The 17,872-nt window shown below is 40.5% G+C and overlaps 2 protein-coding genes across 6 annotated transcripts; one reads left to right on the top strand and one right to left on the bottom strand.

Annotated features, from left to right (window-relative positions):
* Nucleotides 1-951: 951 nt before the first annotated feature.
* On the bottom strand, nt 952-13,016 carry ppp6r2a (protein phosphatase 6, regulatory subunit 2a). 4 transcript variants are annotated; one of them, XM_055511758.1, is made up of 25 exons: nt 12,873-12,994; nt 9,486-9,593; nt 8,719-8,888; nt 7,987-8,241; nt 7,700-7,886; nt 7,428-7,565; nt 7,273-7,338; nt 7,078-7,190; nt 6,889-7,002; nt 6,627-6,753; nt 6,256-6,408; nt 5,932-6,156; nt 5,762-5,826; nt 5,426-5,541; nt 5,253-5,338; nt 5,015-5,095; nt 4,819-4,916; nt 4,515-4,572; nt 4,181-4,308; nt 3,955-4,079; nt 3,716-3,860; nt 3,500-3,588; nt 3,186-3,375; nt 2,710-2,820; nt 952-2,474 (listed from the first exon to the last, which is right to left on the bottom strand). In XM_055511758.1, exons 4-25 carry the CDS (start codon nt 8,211-8,213, stop codon nt 2,426-2,428), a joined length of 2,691 nt encoding a protein of 896 aa, XP_055367733.1. In that variant the 5' UTR covers nt 8,214-8,241; nt 8,719-8,888; nt 9,486-9,593; nt 12,873-12,994; the 3' UTR covers nt 952-2,425. The 4 variants fall into 4 exon arrangements, with proteins under 4 accessions (XP_055367733.1, XP_029018507.1, XP_029018510.1 ...); XM_029162674.3 differs by having other exon boundaries at nt 12,534-12,993; XM_029162677.3 differs by lacking the exon at nt 9,486-9,593 and having other exon boundaries at nt 12,873-13,016.
* Nucleotides 13,017-14,108: 1,092 nt separating this feature from the next.
* On the top strand, nt 14,109-17,804 carry cbll1 (Cbl proto-oncogene-like 1, E3 ubiquitin protein ligase). 2 transcript variants are annotated; one of them, XM_029163471.2, is made up of 6 exons: nt 14,109-14,258; nt 15,106-15,270; nt 15,794-15,834; nt 16,094-16,177; nt 16,259-16,332; nt 16,473-17,804. In XM_029163471.2, exons 1-6 carry the CDS (start codon nt 14,246-14,248, stop codon nt 17,485-17,487), a joined length of 1,392 nt encoding a protein of 463 aa, XP_029019304.1. In that variant the 5' UTR covers nt 14,109-14,245; the 3' UTR covers nt 17,488-17,804. The 2 variants fall into 2 exon arrangements, with proteins under 2 accessions (XP_029019304.1, XP_029019303.1); XM_029163470.2 differs by having other exon boundaries at nt 15,728-15,834.
* The last annotated feature ends 68 nt before the right edge of the window (nt 17,805-17,872 follow it).

The following is a 17,872-nucleotide window of genomic DNA, read 5'->3' as shown; positions in this document are numbered from 1 at the left end:
GTTCAGATTGTCACTAGGCCTTGACTGGTAATCCCAGCTGTCAATTACACAAAGTGATTATTGTTCTTCTTATGTTAACCACAGGTATTTAAAAATTAAAGGAATCAAATTAAATTTAATAATTTTATCCAGATTCTGTTAATGTTTATTTTGTCATTTTAAACCCCTAAAATAACCTCTGGACTGTCATAGACAGAACTTACTTTAGTTTACAGAGTTACTTTATCCTTATTTTTAGCTTTATCAGAGCTAACGTTTGTTATCTGGCGGGATTCAAACCAGCAATCTTTAAAATATTACCAGAACCAACATTACAGTTTAAAGATAGTTCCCTGGACTGAAGCAGCTGCTTGGCTTCATGTTTGATCTGGTGAATGGCTTAATGGAACAAACTGAAAAACAATGCTCCAGCTGGGATTTGAACCAACACTTGCTTTACCAAAGACAAAGCTGTTGAGTTAGTTCACCCTCCTTATTTCAGGCTGTGAATAATGTATTGTGGGAACAAAATAACCAAACTGTATGGTTCCTTTTGCTTTTTTTTAGCTAGGTAGAAAGAAAAGGTAACATGTTGCCACAATGTTCAGAGATAAAATCACACACACCATGAAAAATCATGATTTTTGACTCATGAGGTGCAGCCCTAAATATCTACAGACATAGAGAAATGATGATGAGGCAGGTGTGTGTATGTGGATATCACAGATGGAGACGCATCGCTGAGGCCTCCAGAGATATGACTCTGTGACTCCTGATGTAAATATAGTGAACGTAAATCTGAGCAATTGAAAACGTTGATAATTGAAAAATGAACTGAAAAGTCAAATGTCCTAAACGTTTGACATTTACCAACCAAACCACTTATTTCTCTGGCTGCTCATCAGACAAGTACCCCCCCCACACACACACGTAACCTACTTAGGGACAGACAACCAAATGGGCAATGCAGAGTTCTTGGTATTAATGTGGTCAACCAGACACTTTTAATTTCTTTTTTTTTTTTCCTTTTCTTAAACAATGAACGCAGAACCTGATCGCTGTCAAATTAAGTAAATACACCAAAGAAGCCCGGAGCTTTGCAGAAACCAGACTCTACCCTCTTTCCAATTCTGCTGCTCAGAGAGAAACAAAATTAAAATAAAAAAATTAACAAGAGAGGGAGAGAAAGCGACATGGGGGAAAAAAAATGAAATAAAATATAAAGCGTCACTAACCAGATGCCACTCATGCCCTAGAAGTGCTTGGTAGAGAGAGAGAGAGAGAGAGAGTGTAAAAGAAGGAACAGACAATAGTAATCTCAAGATTGCTTGTAAAATTACTTTTAAATGTAGATAATATTTGTATATAGGTAGATAATGTTTGGTTGATTTAAGGGGGGGAATAGCAATAGGAACTTAAAGGTCAATACAATCAGAAGGTCTTAGCTCACTAGCTAGGTCAACAGAGAACTGGTTATACATGCACTTAAAAGAAAAAATAAAAAGATCTTAAAATAAACCAGAAACCTCGAGTTAAAAATCTGATCCAAATTTCTTTTCTCAAAGCTACTCCAAATGAGTCTTCAACGCTAGGCCATTTCTTTTTTAAAAAGAGAAAATGTGGAATTTCAATATACTTTTAAATAAAATGGCTAATTGACATTATTGCACATGAGCAAATGACAGTAATACTATTAGAACTCTGTTCACTGACCCGTCCCAGACTTCTCCATGACGGACCCTCCTGAAGCACTTCAGAACATTCAAAAACCTGGTGGTGTACGACAAAATGTTTCATCAACAGCAACCAAAGAGGGAAGAAAGGGGGGAGGGGGGTGGAACAATCTGAGCGAGCGGACAGATAAGACAGCCAGCAGAGATGAGGGTAGAACTCTTACATTGTGCTATAATGTACAGTAAATGGCTGCATAAGTGCTTTCTCTTAAGCTTGAAGGAAAAAAAAACTTTTCAAAAACAAGTATTTATTGTTGAGGCATTGTTAAAAGTTAGCCTGTGCTATCCATTCAAGGGTGACCATGTAAAATCTCTAACAACGGCCTTTCGACAGCTTCGAGCAAGTAGAAGAGAAATCGTTCAGGACATTAAAAAAATAACGATGATGATGTTGCCCCCTCAGATTAATTTCAAAGATCGCTGCTACATTAAAAATGCACGTAATCATGTGCAACATCAGGGAAAGAAAGGCTTTGATGATGATTCCTCTATACTCCAATCTTTTTTTTTCCTTTTTATATTTTTTTAAACATGTCCCTCCGCCTCGTTGTTGTTGTTGTTGACGACTGGCAGTGTCCAAGACTGAAAACATGGCAGAGCAATTCAGTAAAAACACCATAGTTGCAAGTGAGGTTATTTAAGGGGGAGTCCCTCTGCTGAAGGCCGAGACGTCCTCTGCACCACCGCTGACGGGTTTCTGCGTGGGCTCGCGCTCATACGGGGCCGTTGACGGACACTTCCAGGGGTGATGGCGTTTCCTCTCTGTTAGGATGACAGACTATGTCAGTCAAACACTACTGTGCTTAACCCTAAACACTCAACATATTGTGCTGGCATTTAATCAAGCAAATATGAATCACTGTAATAAATTCACAAATCATCATCAACATCAATTAATTCCTTAAAATCTCAACTGACATCGGAAAATTCATGAAGCTCAAAGTGCATTGTGTATTTACGTTTCTTTCTTCATAGGGTCTTATCAAACTGCACTTACTTCCTGTCAGTCTGTGTGTTTACAGATGAATCCCCAGCACTAGACTGCTGCTCTGATGCTTTAGGAGGATCTGACAGAGAAAGTTTATCCAGAGACAATGGACTCTCCTCACTGCAGGACACACACAGACACACACCCTTACAAGTCAATTAGGAGCTAATCTTAATTTCAAAGCAATATAATTTCAGTTTAGAAAGTTTAGTTTTTTCCGTATTTTTTTCTCACTGCCCCCTATTTCAGGAGGACAGTTATTGTAGGTTTAAGCAGAGGTTACTGCAGAGTGGCCAAGAAGCTCCCAAGACATAGATCTGCAAAACTCCTTGAATCCAGTTATTTCAAATCCCAGTCCACACTATAATTTCTTCGATGTGGTAATTATGTTTCAAATATAGATGTTTATACTTACAGAGTGGACTGGTCAACAGAAGAAAGGACTGAGTATGTCACAGAAACGCTTGTGGCTACGTGATACAAACCTTGTTGCTGTATTGTTGCCAGGGGCGGCGGCTGTTTCCGAAGTGGTGGTGGCAGCGGCAGGGGGAGTCCCAGCATTCTTATCATCCTCCTCACTATCCGAGCCCCCTGAGGAGCTGCTGTCAGAGGCCAAGACAGGAGCCTTCCTGCCTTCTCCCGCTGGCTGAGCACCAGAGGAGGCGCTAGTATCCGCTAAAAACCCAGTCAAAAAAAAGGAAAAAAAACATGGTGTATAAGTACATACTGCTACATTTTATAAAAGCATTTGGCAAACAACAGCTTCTGTATCAGTTTATAGCAGAGTCGAAAGACTCACCATTTTTCTCATGGTTTTGTTTGGCTTGTTTATCTGCAACGCTGCGGCCCGAGTCCACAGGAGAGCTGCACCTGGGATCAGTCTCTGTACTGTAAAAATCCAGAGGATATAACAAGTGTTCTCATAAAAATTTGCACATATTGTTTTTCATCTTAGAAAATACAGCTTCAAATACAAAATGTTTTGTTTTGGAGGTAGCCTAGAAGCTGTGCTCACCCAGAGTAGGGCTGGAACTCAGTGAAGTTGGCCCAGCCTGTTTCCGGTGTCTCTGCTCCACCCCCAGCTGCGCTCTCCCACCCTTCTGGGGTTTGGGATGCTACCGTTCCCCCAGAGTCCCTGAAATTCGCTGTCCACCCTGGACCTGAAAACAGCAAACAAAAACGCAAAATAAAGAAGAAAAAAAAAAAAGAGAGACTCCGCTGTGTTCTTTGTGTAGCTGCTGTTCTTCAGCCTACCTGTGTCTGATGTGTTCTGCTCAGAATCTTCCTCCTCATCAGATTCAGATCCATGGTCCCTCTCCCTGCCTCCATTCTCCATGCTGCTTCTGGAGCTTCCTTCTGAAGTTTGGGAGACCCCAAACCTGCAAAGGAGGTAGAATGGAAAAACAATATTCAAAGGTAATATTAAACAACATTACCCATCATGTACAGACCGAAAACTGAACCAAAAAAATGAGCGTACCTTGTTCTTGATTTTGCTTGTGTTGCATAGTTGATCTCCTTCTCCTCCCAGATGTCCTCCTCTTCTTCAGCATCATCAAACTGGTGTATCCTCTCTTTACAACATGCTTCAAAAGCAGCTGCATTGGCCTGTGAGCAACCAAACATGAGAATCTTTCAGCTTTCAAGGTCAAGCAAATAAACAAAACAAAAAAACACAGACATGCTATGAAAAGCAAGAAATCTAAGCTGAATATATTTTTATCAAATGGTCGAGGACAGTGAAGAGTGTAGGTAACATTTAAATAGGTCCCATACAACTAAAAACCAAAAGTGAATTAAAAAAAAACACTTACACTGTTATCATCAGCATCTAGATTGAAGTTTATTTCGGCAATTCTGTCGAATGTGGCACTGAAGAAAGAGAAACACAATGTGAATTCAGAAATTTCATAACTTAAACATCAATAATAATTAAAATCAAATCACATCAAAACGTTTTGGCTGTTGGCTTATAAGAATAAAAAAAATTATTTGCTTAATGCAGGGGTTTGGATGAAGTATTGTTAAAGACCAAGTGGCAAACGTTTGTTCAATATTTCTTTCTAGGCAACATAAGACTTTTACACTTGATATTCCAATTTTACTTGAGAGTCTTACTTGATATTCTCGTCATGCTCGCTAAACTCCTCGTCATTGAACCCGAACTGATCAACGAAGTGTGCCGTCATCTGTTGGATCTGATACTCAGAGAAGGCCTGACAAAGTCAAGTGGACAATGAAGTAAGTTTATGTCATTAAAAATAACCAGGAGGCTTGTTTAGAAATAGATAGCGTTAAGTACAGTTTATTCTACCTGTTGTAGTGACAGGTCATTGGGGAAGGGACTCTCCATGTCATCATCCTCACTGGATGAGTGGATGTTGTGGGTGCTTACCTGCGAAACACATTGTAGATGTTTGATGAGCGTCATAATAATGTAAAAAATATATAAAATGCTAGAGGATAACGTTCAAGTAGTTAACTTTACAGCAGCTGGACACATGTACAGTGAGAGGCTTTACAAAGTACAACACAGCTGAAGGCCATCTCACCAGCTCCACCGTGTTTCTTCTATTAGTTTCTCTTAAGGTCTCGTCCACAAAGCTCTCCCAGCGACCTCTGCAGTCTTCTGGTAGCTCTGAGAGAGCAGTGACATTTATTTTTTATTGAACTCTCAGTGAAAACATTAACCCGTTGTTGAACTTGGCCTAAGTCATGTGTTTACCTTTGATGAGGTCACTGATCTGGGCTTGTACTGGTCCTTTCTCCAGGTTCTGAACCACCATGTTGGCAATTCTTGTCAGATGACCCATGTTGCCTCTCCTGGTGCCACCTTCAGTCCTGTGAGTCACATATGCAAACTTAAGATAAAGCTGACAGGCTGTAGTCACATTTCTTGTGCCAATATGAGACATGAGCAACTACAATGCGTATTCCACCACCAATGCCACCACAACCACAATTGCAGCTGCACATAAATAATACAGCAGTAGGGACTGTGCTATTTGAATACAAATGCATTTCAGCACATTGTTAACCAATGGCAGAAAAAGCATCTCACTGTATTTTGTCATTCTCCTCCCAGGCGTCAAGAATCCTCTGTACCAGTCGACACTTTTGGAACAGCTGAGAAAAAACACCACACACAGAATAGAGAAGATAATATGAATTAAATGCCAGGGACAAACAGATGAATACTATTTTTAAATTTTAACTGCTTTAATCACTTACATGTGCCACTAGGGCATTGTGAGTTGAGATCTGTGGGTCACTATTGCCACCTGTCTCCGAGGCCTCACCCTGCACTTCAGGGTTAGACTCTGCAGGCTCCCCATCGTGGTTCTGGAGCCCTGGGTTGGGCGGCTCATCTGAAGAAGGGTGGTTCAGGATAGCCGCCACACACAGCTCCACTTGGAAGTGCAAAAAATTATTCCAGGAGTATTTAAAGAACAGATCCTATCCAGAGAGGGGCACAGACCAAAGTTGGTGATCACTCACACATTTTAATATAAGTGAGAGCACTTGCACATTATTACTGTTAAAAATGCACCCTACCAGTAGTAGGTCCATGGTGGCAAGATTGCAGAGCTCCTGGCAGATACTAGGAGCACTGGTCTGTAGCAGGGCAGCCACCAGCCGGGCCACGTGAAGGCGGGCGTTCCCCAGTGGCTGCTCTAGAACGCCAACGGTCGTCAATATTGCACTTTTCTGTAGGAACAAAAATATAGATATTTATATATATTATGAATCTGCGCATTAGCTATATTTACTGAAGATGAGCTAAAATTACGTTGTTTCAGAAAATAAATAAATAATAGATTCCATAAACATTTGACTTTGCATTAGTAAGTAGTAATCCACTGAGCTTGAAAACTAAAATTGGCAGCTACTGTATGAAACTGTCAGGTTATGAAATATACTCTTACCTTGGGGGGATCCAGAAGAAGCTGCTGGAAGTCTTTTAAATGGGGCTCAATGGCATTTAAAATACTGCTGTTGACAGTGTAAGACCTTTCATAACCCTGAGAATACAGATCCATCAGCCCTTCCAACCTGGGAGACAGACAAAAACTATTAAGAACCCGCACGGAAAATGACAATGCCTGGTGTAAACTTGTCATCAGCATTCCTAGAACCTTGAAAAAAATGCTAACACTAAATAAAAACTTTGGGGGCACTTTGACTCACCCGGACCTCCTGGTCTCCAGCAAGGTAAGTAGCACTTGAGTTCCGTTCACAATAGAGGCCTCACTTCTCTCCCCCTCAAACATGTTCTTAAGAAGTGCCGCTACGCTCTCCTGCCTGAAGCACAAAGCAATTGTTAGATTCTATCTTTGAAACTGTTGCTGTAACATAAGTGAGGAGTTCACAACTCACGACTCTAGTACAGCCAATAGTGGGTCAGCATCCACATTCTCCTGCATCTGATTAGCCTGGTCTCGACTAAGGCGTATGATATCACAAAGCGTTTGGGATGCATTTGATTGTCTCTGAAAGGCAAATCGTTAATTGAACAAGCAGATTCATTTGAGTTTTGCTTTTTTTATTGGATGCAAAGCATTTAGAACTCACCTCCTCATCTTTACCAGTGTGGATGAGTTCTGTGAGTCTCTGTACCAACTTCTCTTCGTTCAGCCACTGGAGTGTGAAAACATCTGATCAGTCTGGGTTGGATACAGAAGATTGTTTTTAAATGTTTACTCAGGGGAGAGCTTCAAATCACTTACATGAAGGACCGCCTGTCTCAAGGGGGTAGGCTCTACACAGCTGATGAGGCGAAGCAGCAGGTCCATCATGGCAGAGGCGTCTATGTGTTTCAGCACCAGACCAATGAAGCCTTCCTTCTTTGTTAAAAAGGTGATCAGCTGGAAACAAGCAAAGTGCTTTTGGTTTTATATAGCAGTGAATGTTGTGTTATTTGTCTAAAAAAAAAAATTTAGGTAGACAGTGCTGTTTCTATTTTCTAATAATGCATAAAGCATGATGCTTCTCAGTATACCTGTTCAGTTTTCCTAGCAATAAGATTGCCGATGGTTTTGCTGAAAAAGCTGGCAAGTAACGGGTTAAGTGGTGGCTCCTGCTCCAGGAAGCGGTACAGCATTTCGAGGAGAGAATCGTCCCCGCCAAGCTTATCATTCATAATGGACACATCTGATGTCAAGAGCTCACAAGCAACATTGGGAAATCTTGGGAAGAGCAGAATATGTCAATTGGGCAGAGTATAATTAATGGTAATCTTTCTTTTCTGATTATTTTAGCATCAGTAACCATTGTGGGAGGACTCACTTAAAGCGACTCCTCTCCTCCAGGTCAGCGGGAGGCTCTGTGGTGATGAGGCCGACCAGTTCCTGCATGCAGTGATCTTGGGAGAGGAAGAGCAGCAGTCTACGGTTTTGGGCCTTGCACTCCTGCAGCACGTCATCTTCTTCCATCAACTCCCTCAGCGTCACGTCCTCCCTGTCCAACAGCTGGTCAATGTGGGAGGTGGTGTGCAGGTCAAACTTCCAAAACATAGTGGCCGCTGGGTTGACGGACACAGCCCTACATGAGATGATTGAGGGAGATTTGCATTTAAGTTCCCATTACTTGAACAATAAGATGCATGATGTGGTGTAGGGTTTAATCAGTGAAACAAGGGCAATAACTATTGTTGGGAACACGAGGAAAGACTTTTTCAACCTGTACTCTGTAGACAATTAAACATGAAACAAAGAAGCTTTCTCTGAAAATATAGGAAGATCTGAAAGTATGACTTGTACAATCAGCTTTGCAGACTCATTTTAAATTGATAAAAGCAAATGTTTTGCGCATAGATCTAAACCAATATTACACATGCGCACACACGCGTGCACACACACACACAGGACAAGTAATACAGACAACTACTGCATGTTCAACTCTTCCTGGAGTTTGCAATATATGGCACAACCTGGAGGACACTGCTTCTGGTAACACCTGATTTTGAAAAAAATATACTACAACAAAGTGTACAGCAAAAATTACCGTGCCCATACATACCAGAGGATGAAATGAAGATATTTTTAATCAGACCTTCCCCTCGGGCAGGCAGGCATTTGTATTTGTACAGACGACAGACAGTTTGGCGAGGTCTGGCATTTATCAGCATGGGTCTCCTCTTAAAATGCAGGCCTCTTTAGGAGATGAGACACTGGGAGGCTCACCATAACCTGCACAACGAAGAACGAAACGGGTCATTTGTGCAGAGATCTCAGATGAAATGACGAAGTAATCATCAAACTGAGACGTTGGATTCAGGTTGCAAATGCTCAAAGCCAGGGGGTGTCTAAACTATGACCCGCGGGCCAACTGTGGCCAACGGTCCATTTTTTAATTAGCCCACAGCAAAACAAAACAAAAAAAATACCAGCATATGAAACCTGCTAATATTGCGTTTTTCGTTTGAACTCTAGGTGGAGCTACTGAGTTGATCGATGCAGTTCCCCTACAAAACAGAATTAAAAAGAAAAAAAGTGATGAACACTGTTGTGATATGATAAACATAATTTGAGTACGAGCATTCTACAACAGAGAATTTTAAACTTTTTTAACGTGGATGCTGCATACAGAGACCTGCTCTATCATTCAGAAGTGCACTGGCTAAGTCACGGCTCTTGATTCATTGGTTTTATTGTCTGAGTTCAGAGGCCGAAAAGGACAGACCTCTTCACAACCTAAACCTCAATGGTTGGCATACCTGGCATTTTTTATTTAAATTTACTAAACACTGCACTCAACAAAAACCTACAAGACAAGAACCAACTCACAACGCAGCTTGATGCACACAAGAAAAAAAGTGTGAAGCTCCAACTCTTTGAGCCACAGTTGAGCCCCTTCAATTTTGCGCACACCCAAAATCAGATCTGCCAAGCTTTCTGAAAAAAGTAGAAATATGTATCTGTGAATTGAAAATGAATTTCCAACATTTTTTGTTATTAAAAAAAACTGTTATAGGCTCAGTATATGATTAACAGTAGGTGTTTTTGAATAAAGTAAACATATACACAAAGGATTCTATGTTATGCGCTGTGATGGTGTTTAGATTCTTAGCTAATACACATTACAATTAGACCTAAAAAATCTTCTGTAAAAACAAATAAAATGAACCCTGCATGTATTATTATAGTACGTGCACACTCCAGATGTCAGCATTATCAACTCAGTTTGAAATAACTTGTAGAGACAGAAGCAACTGAGGCAGTCTCAAATCACAAAACAAATTCTCCAAGACCTCAAATTCATGCACAAGTATGCACAAGTGAAGATTCTTTTTAAAAGCCAATATGCAGCAATAGCAATTAATTTTAGGCACAGGTAAATCTCCTTTTGGCTTTTTCACATTAGGAGTTGCCACAGCGAATAATTCACATGATTGATTTGGCAAGTCTTTACGCCAGATACCCTTCCTGAAGCAACACATTTATTAATGATTAAATGTTAATATTTAGTATTCATGCATCACATGTTAATTGCCAAAAAGAGTCAGAGCCAGTGTTCTTTAGAAGTGATGAGGTATCTACATAGATGTAAAAACACTATAGGGCTGCACGCTAATACTGCATGAAAGGAGCAATGATGCACTTTCTCCATCTTTTACACGCAACACATTGTAGTTATAATGCTTTGCAAACACAAAACAAGTAGAACAAGTAAATTAAGTCCATATAGATGTGTAATGTACAGTATGTGTGTATGTTAAGTGCTCAAAGCAATAAATATGATCCTGAAATGTTTGTATCAATCAGGTTTAAATTTAAAACAACTTCATACTTGTTCATTCCATAAATTGTACTTTCACGAGTTCTATTTTATAAAAAATACCTAAGTAAAGTGTTTGGGCACATAAAACTTGAGTTGAAATGTTGAATGAAAATGTATTATTAGTTAAAAAGATTTGAAAAGAAGTTTTACATGCTTCTCACTTGATACACAGACTGCTGCTAAACGAAAAGATCAGTATCATGAGCATTGAAACGCGTATAAAAGTGCTGCTGTTGACTAACAGGAAAAAGTTAAAAGCACCTTAAAATGACATTAATTAAGTAAGTAAGTAATAACTTCATCTTATTGTGACTCTGGATTTAGGTGGGTTTACCACATACTGTTACTCTGGCAGCTAATCTAGAAACCCTAACACAAAAAAACAACTGAGCCTGCTGGCTTTGTCAAATCTAACAAAGCTCACTAAGCATCAACTCTTGATCATGGAAGTAAAACTAAGGGAAACACAAGTGCTTCCTCCTTCATCATTTTCCCTTTTTTTCTTCTGTCGCCTGACTAAGGGCCGTTCCTTGCACATGCAGCAAGTAGCAGTGGCCATCTGGCATACATTTACAGAGTACACAAGTGCAATAATAACCAGTCGAACGCTCCCTGTGGACGCAGAGCAGGAAGGCGAATGCTTGACTTTGCATCCAAAATAGAAACCACCAGAGGCAATCGCAACAAAACCAGTCTACTGGCACACCGAACATATGATGAAGAGGAACAATGCGGAAATTGTCAACAATAGTATGTGATCAGCTAAGTTAAATGCAGTTAAACGAGAAAAGGGGGTTCACCTGAACTCTAACAATGTGCCACACTAAATGCAATCTGTGGCCTATATCTATTGACATATGAAAACAAAACACATTATATTTCTATATTACTTAGACACACTGAAGTCGTAAGATGAGATGAACTTGTATACCTTAAATACTAAATAACATTCAAAAGGTCAGGCTTTGTTAAAATCCTTTTGAATACAAATTAGCATACAATCAGCGACATCACTGTTGCTGGCTAACAAGCAGCATTAGCCATCACTTCATCTATAAGCTAACTATGCACCCACGTGTCAACTGACTTGATAACAATAATAATAATTTATCTTCCTTTCTCATGGAGGGTTATATGTTGGTTCGTAACAAGGCCCCACCGGACGCCCCCCCCCCCAAGTTCCCAAGGCTGTCTAACAATTAGTTGTAGCGCTGCTATGGAACTAAACAAATGTAAACTGAGCTACCGTAGCCTTGGCGTGACGTGAACATCAACTGACTTGCGGCAGGGGATCAGATTTCTGTTTACTTCAACTCCTGTGGAGGCACCCCTTCCATATAAAACTTCACGTAAATGAACATCGCCGGTTTTTAAAACTCGTTGCAGTTCATTGCCAATAATCCCTATAGCCGTCGATTAAACACAGGCTCCATTTCATTTCTGTAACCAACGCGTAAATTAACATGTAAATGGTTAATCCAAGTAACAGCAAGGCTTCGTTGCTGCTGGTCTCAGACAACTCCGAATGGCTGCAGTGAAAAACACGACTGAACTAGCTCTTCCATGAGCTATCTACTTGATAATAGCATGCACGTATACACTACATTTACAGTATTACAACGTAGGCATCACTACGAGAATTAAAAAGGTTACTCTCCGTAGTAAGTCTGCTATAACATGTAACATTTACACTAAACATAACGTGTACGAACGTTCACTGGCGTTAAATAAACTTACAACAGCACAGATTCGTTTGGCAAAATAAGCCGATAGGTCAGCGTTATTCCGTATTCGCCAACTATTCTCTGTCGAGTCATTTCTTAAACCTAGACCACACGTCCAAGAAGTTCGCAAACTATTTAGCCATGTTAGTTCCTCCTTCGCTCTGATTAGCAAGCAAGCTAATTAGCAGCTCACAGTTTACGTGTACCGAGCCGACTTAGCCAAGTTAAATGGCTAGCTTTCCAACTTAGGTTCAACTTTGTCGAAGCAGCAGCCTAGTTAATGTTAGCTTGTTGTCCGAATTAGCAACGAGCCCGCCGTTCAAAACTTACCTTGATTGAAAGTCCACCGCTATCCCTTCCGCCCGTTTTAGATACTTAGTGGAGTTTTTCACCAGCAGCCTGCTACCGAGTCAGTCACTGGCTACACGGCTAACTATTAGCTACTAGCTCCTAGCTAAAATACGTTAGCCTATGTGCGAATTGTGATTTGTTATGAAGAAGGGGTCAGTCTGCGACAACACAAGCTACTGTTAGCTAGCTCAACTTGGCTAACGTTATCAAATGTAGCTCTGGGAACGACCGCATGAACAGTTCGTCAACGCCAGTCGCTACTTGACATTAACAGCAACGCCGGTCATTTCAGATAGAAAGTGTATGACTCGTACTTACGAACAAAGTAATTCAAACGCGCGGCTAAGTTTAGCATGCAAAGCAGGAAAAACTCAGTCATATTTCTCGAATCAAAATGGCGACATGGTTACGAGAGCGCGCAGTAGACCCACACGGGGGATGTGCGTCGACTTCTGCACTCAGCTCAGCAAAACATTTCAGACCGGCGAACAAAAGCTCCGTGCGCCACCTGTGCATCTATTTCAATTAAAATGTACATTTTGAAATGTTTTTCCTTCTATTACTGTATTTGTATGTACCCTAATTGCATTACATTCTAACTGGCTAAGGCTTTAGAGTTAACGCAAAAGCATAATGTTTTTTTTGTATCTATCATTTATAATTATTTAACTGCTCTACTTCTCAAATTAAACAGTCGTATAATAAATCATCTGTACAGTTAACTGCAATACATTATACAAGTATAGAATGCGCTCATTATGTATAAATGTAAAAACTACAGTCTATTTTTTGCAATGGTTCTTTGATCAGATCAGTGGGTTTTCTGCCTGTAGTCTCTCGTCCAGTGGCTGAATACTAAAATAGTTAATAACTAAAGTTTTACATCATGTGTTATGTGGCCTACTTTAAAAAAACACACCATCATGTTATATGTCTCTATTTGAAACTACCAAACATGGGCTAAATTTATTAGAATAAAAAAGACCAGGCTAGGTTTGACTGTAGAACCTGGTTTTATTAAAGAATTAAAAACGAGTTGGATATTAGAAATATATGAGAAAATGTATAATCCCACCTTCCTTAGTTTATTTTTATGTGATTAGAAATGTACTAATAAACAGCTAAAATTGAGCAGCTTGAATATTTCACTGTGCACCATAACTATCAAGATGAACTAACAGGGTAGAGATGTTTTAGGAAGTATAATTTCTGCACTTAACACTATCAACGAATAATATACTTTTATTGAGCTAACTTTTTCTAATTAAATAGTAATAAATATAGTAGAGTCACAGAAGAAAGTTTTAATTACCTCCCACTCCTGGAAACACCAGCCTATTACACTTACACACAGAATAGAAACTCATAGTTCATCAAACAGTCATACAAACATACACATATTTAAAACAATCTAACACTAAATGTCATGTTCTTTCTAGAGAAATCATTTTTACAGCTGTCTAGTGGTGTATGTGCCCAACCAAACTAGCATGTCAGCAATGAATCTCTTACTTATACTTGTCTTTATGTCTATAGTTGTATTTGATGCAATAATCCTAGCAATGTTTACGTTTTTTATTCAAATATATTATATAGCTTATATATATATTTCCTCAGTCTGTCCATTGATCTTTCCTCTCCTCTCCCTAGTTGGTTGTGTCCCACAATGCATCGCGTTCACTCGTTGAAATATGGACCAAAGCGGTAAGTAAAGTGCTAAGTAAGGCCGATGGTAAAAAATGATGCGTTTGTGATATATTTGTCTACATAGTTACACTTGCTTCAACAGTTTGTCAGACAGCAACACACAATCGCCACAGTATACGTTTTCTTACAGCATTACATTAGCATCTATTATCATCCAAAGCAGCGCCAACTTGTCCCAGGCTAAACGCGCTAGCAGTGTACTGGTTAAAGCTAATGTCACGTCAAAAGTTAACGTTATTAACACTATGGAATGTCAATATAGACCTTTAACTCTTACAAAATAAACGTGTTCAGATAGTGTCGTAATCTGCTCCGCATGTTAGTAGGCGTAACTGCAAGTTGCGATTGAGTTGGGGCGCGAATGCTACATGATAGCATATCGGTTACTAAGCTAGCTTGCGTGTTGTGAGTGCTGACATAATTAGCAGGTTGTTTTAAAAACTTGAGTTAAATGCTTGACTGTCCCTGTTTAGCTTGTTAAATCGGATTTACAACGCCGCTACGTCTGAATGTGTTTAAAATTGATAATCCTAATTTAGCTAACTAAGTGATTGCTGCACTTTGAGATTGCTAACGCTGGGTTTGTCGCTCATGCCAGTATCACACGTTAGTGTAGGTCTAGTGTCTTTTATTTTTGGACACTTTTAAGTCGCTACGCTTTAATCTGTCAGTTATATTCCTCTTATTAAAATATATTATTTCTTTGCATATCACAATATACTGACATTTCCCTTAAGATCTAAATGTATAGAATATCAGTGGTGGTTATTCGTAGTTGTTTAGATGTTACTGATTAAGTGCATAAAGAACATTAGACTCATCTTCAGTACTCCTCTTACTACAGACAATGATCTCCAAGGAAGTGATGGCTCTGGGATTTTGGGTGGCCCAGACGTTCGAAGACGAATACCCATCAAACTCATATCCAAGCAGGCGATAAGGAGCAAACCTCAGCCCCGCATACAGAGACCCTGCAGCCGGCCACCTAAAAGTGAGACTGGGGAAGACGGTAGGCTGATTCTCAAGTCATTTTAATGTTTAGACCAAAATCTTCCAAATTTAATATAGCGGGTTGTCATTTCTGTACTGTTGTAGTTCTAATTTGCTTATCTGGTGAATGTGGCTGACAGCCATTTCGTTATTTAATAAGTTAAACGAGAGAACATCTTTTAAATAACAATTATTGTTAATATGTTAGAATGTTCTTTAAAATGCACAGGCATTCGGTATCCCCTATACAACACCAGATGGCAGCACTACACTATCCATGGTCACATTAAAATAATAGGTCAATGACTGTGTTGTAGAATCTAACCTCAGCTGTTGTACTTGGTGCATGGAAATATAGCTTCATATTTATATGAAAGTGTGTTTGTCAGCCATTATATAATCATTGATGATTTTTATTTAAGATGATCTAATGTGTTTGATGTCATTTACTAATACATGTTTCTTGTACTTCACAGATAACTTTGGGTTTAAGCAAGAGGATAGATTTGACTGTGGTTCTAAAGCTGGTGATGTTTTTGCAGGTCAGAGGAGATTTCCCCAGCAGTTGTTTTGGGACTATAAGGTATGTCCTACGCAATAAAAAACAGAACTCAACACATGTTGAGATTATGGACAGACACATATTTTACCCCCACACAGTCACAGACACACAGTAAGGTAAACTGGCAAGTCTTAAATACACAAATGGATCTACTTTGCCACTTGTCCAATTACAGCTGTGTTGGACTCCAGCACCCCTGTAACAATTAGTTTCCTATTTTGTGACATTGTCTGGAACAGGAGGCTATATGCACATAACATTTTGTAAAATTTTCCAACAGTTACATTTGATTGGCGAAAGAGATGAAGTACCAATTCACTTCTGTGACAAGTGTGGTCTTCCTATTCAGCTGTATGGACGAATGGTATGTATTTTGCTCACGTTACTTTCCTTGCTGCACTATGTTGATGACTAACCCCATGCCTTCTTAATTCCAACTCTTTAGATCCCCTGCAAGCATGTCTTTTGCTACGATTGTGCTTTGCTTCATGAGAAGAAAGGAGAGAAGATGTGCCCAGGGTAAAATGTTCAAAATACTCATGTTGTAATGAATATTTGATGCCTGAAGCCTTGTATTTGTTTAGCATGTGATGACCCTCAGATGTTTGTTTCACTCCTACTGTTTATTATTTACATCTTTTTTTATTTTGTGTGTTCAGTCTGACCCTCTACAACTGCACAGATCCAGTGCAGCGCATTGAACAGTGCCACCGTGGATCCCTTTACATGTGCAGTGTTGTTCCAGGATGCAAACGCACTTATCTGTCCCAGCGTGACCTACAGGCCCACGTCAACCATCGGCACATGAGAGCAGCCAAGTCTTCCACAGGCCGCCAAGAGCCTGTGCACCTGCCCCCTTCATCTGAAGTCCCTGAACGGTTCCGCGTTCCTCCACCTCACCTGCCTAAGAATCACGTTCATCTCCCTAATCCTCTCCAGCATAGCAGTCATGACCCCTATAGTCAGCCACCGCCGACCCCTCATGAAGGCCCTCCCCCACCTTCTGCTATGGGTCCTGAGACATTCCGCATTGCTACTGTAACAACACGCAAACACAGCAATCTCATCACCGTACCTATCCAAGATGACTCTTCTTCCTCTCGTGAGCCTCTTTCTAGTGGGCCACTCCCCATTCAGCCCCCTCATCACCACCCTGGAGACTACCCTGGTCAGCCACCTGTTGTGCCTCATGCTCACCACATGATGGCGCCACCTCAGCAGCACTTTGGCCCACCACCACCACCTCCTCCTCCCATTAGCCACCCCATGCAACATCCTCCCCAGGCTTCCGGAACTCCACACATGGTGTATAACCAGGCCCCACCTCCCCCCATGGCCACAGCTCCTCCACCAATCAATACTCCACCAGGTCACATCATGGGCCAAATGCCCCCCTATATGAACCACCCACCCCCCGGACCTCCGCCACAGCACACTGGGCCCCCTGTTAATGCTCCGCCACCTCATCACTACAACCCCAACTCCATGCAGCAGTTCTCTGACGACCAGGGCACCCTCAGTCCCCCATTTAATCAGCCAGGGGGACTCAGTCCTGGGCTGTGGCCTGCTCCAAGAGGGCCTCCACCTCCACGAATGCAAGGTCCTCCTCCCCAAGGCCAGATGCCCGGACCACATCACCCAGATCAGAGTCGTTTCCGGCCTTACTATCAGTAAACTACCAACTGAATGAAGGGGTAGTCATGTGTGTCATCGTGTTCCATACCACTTGTTTGAAAAATGTGATAGTAAACCTCAGGGTTACAGGATGTAGGACTTTGATTTTGATAATACTTACCTAAAGCAAATGTGTGTTGGCGCTGCACATTTTAGTTAACTGTAATGGACTTCCCACTGAATATATTCTAGATTTGGTGCAGAGCAGGAATGTCCCTTTTTTAATAGCTTATATTTCTGTATATATGTAGGCCAAATTCATGCATATGTACTGTGCATTTAAAGCTGTACTATGTCTCAATAAATTTTTAACAGCAGATATTTCTATCTCATCTTTATTTTATTTATATGAAGAATCATTAAAAGTTGACCTGACCAAAATGAT

Source organism: Betta splendens, chromosome 9 (genome assembly GCF_900634795.4).
Source record: "Betta splendens chromosome 9, fBetSpl5.4, whole genome shotgun sequence".
Lineage (NCBI taxonomy): Eukaryota > Metazoa > Chordata > Actinopteri > Anabantiformes > Osphronemidae > Betta > Betta splendens.
This window is presented reverse-complemented; position numbering and strand designations above follow the sequence as displayed.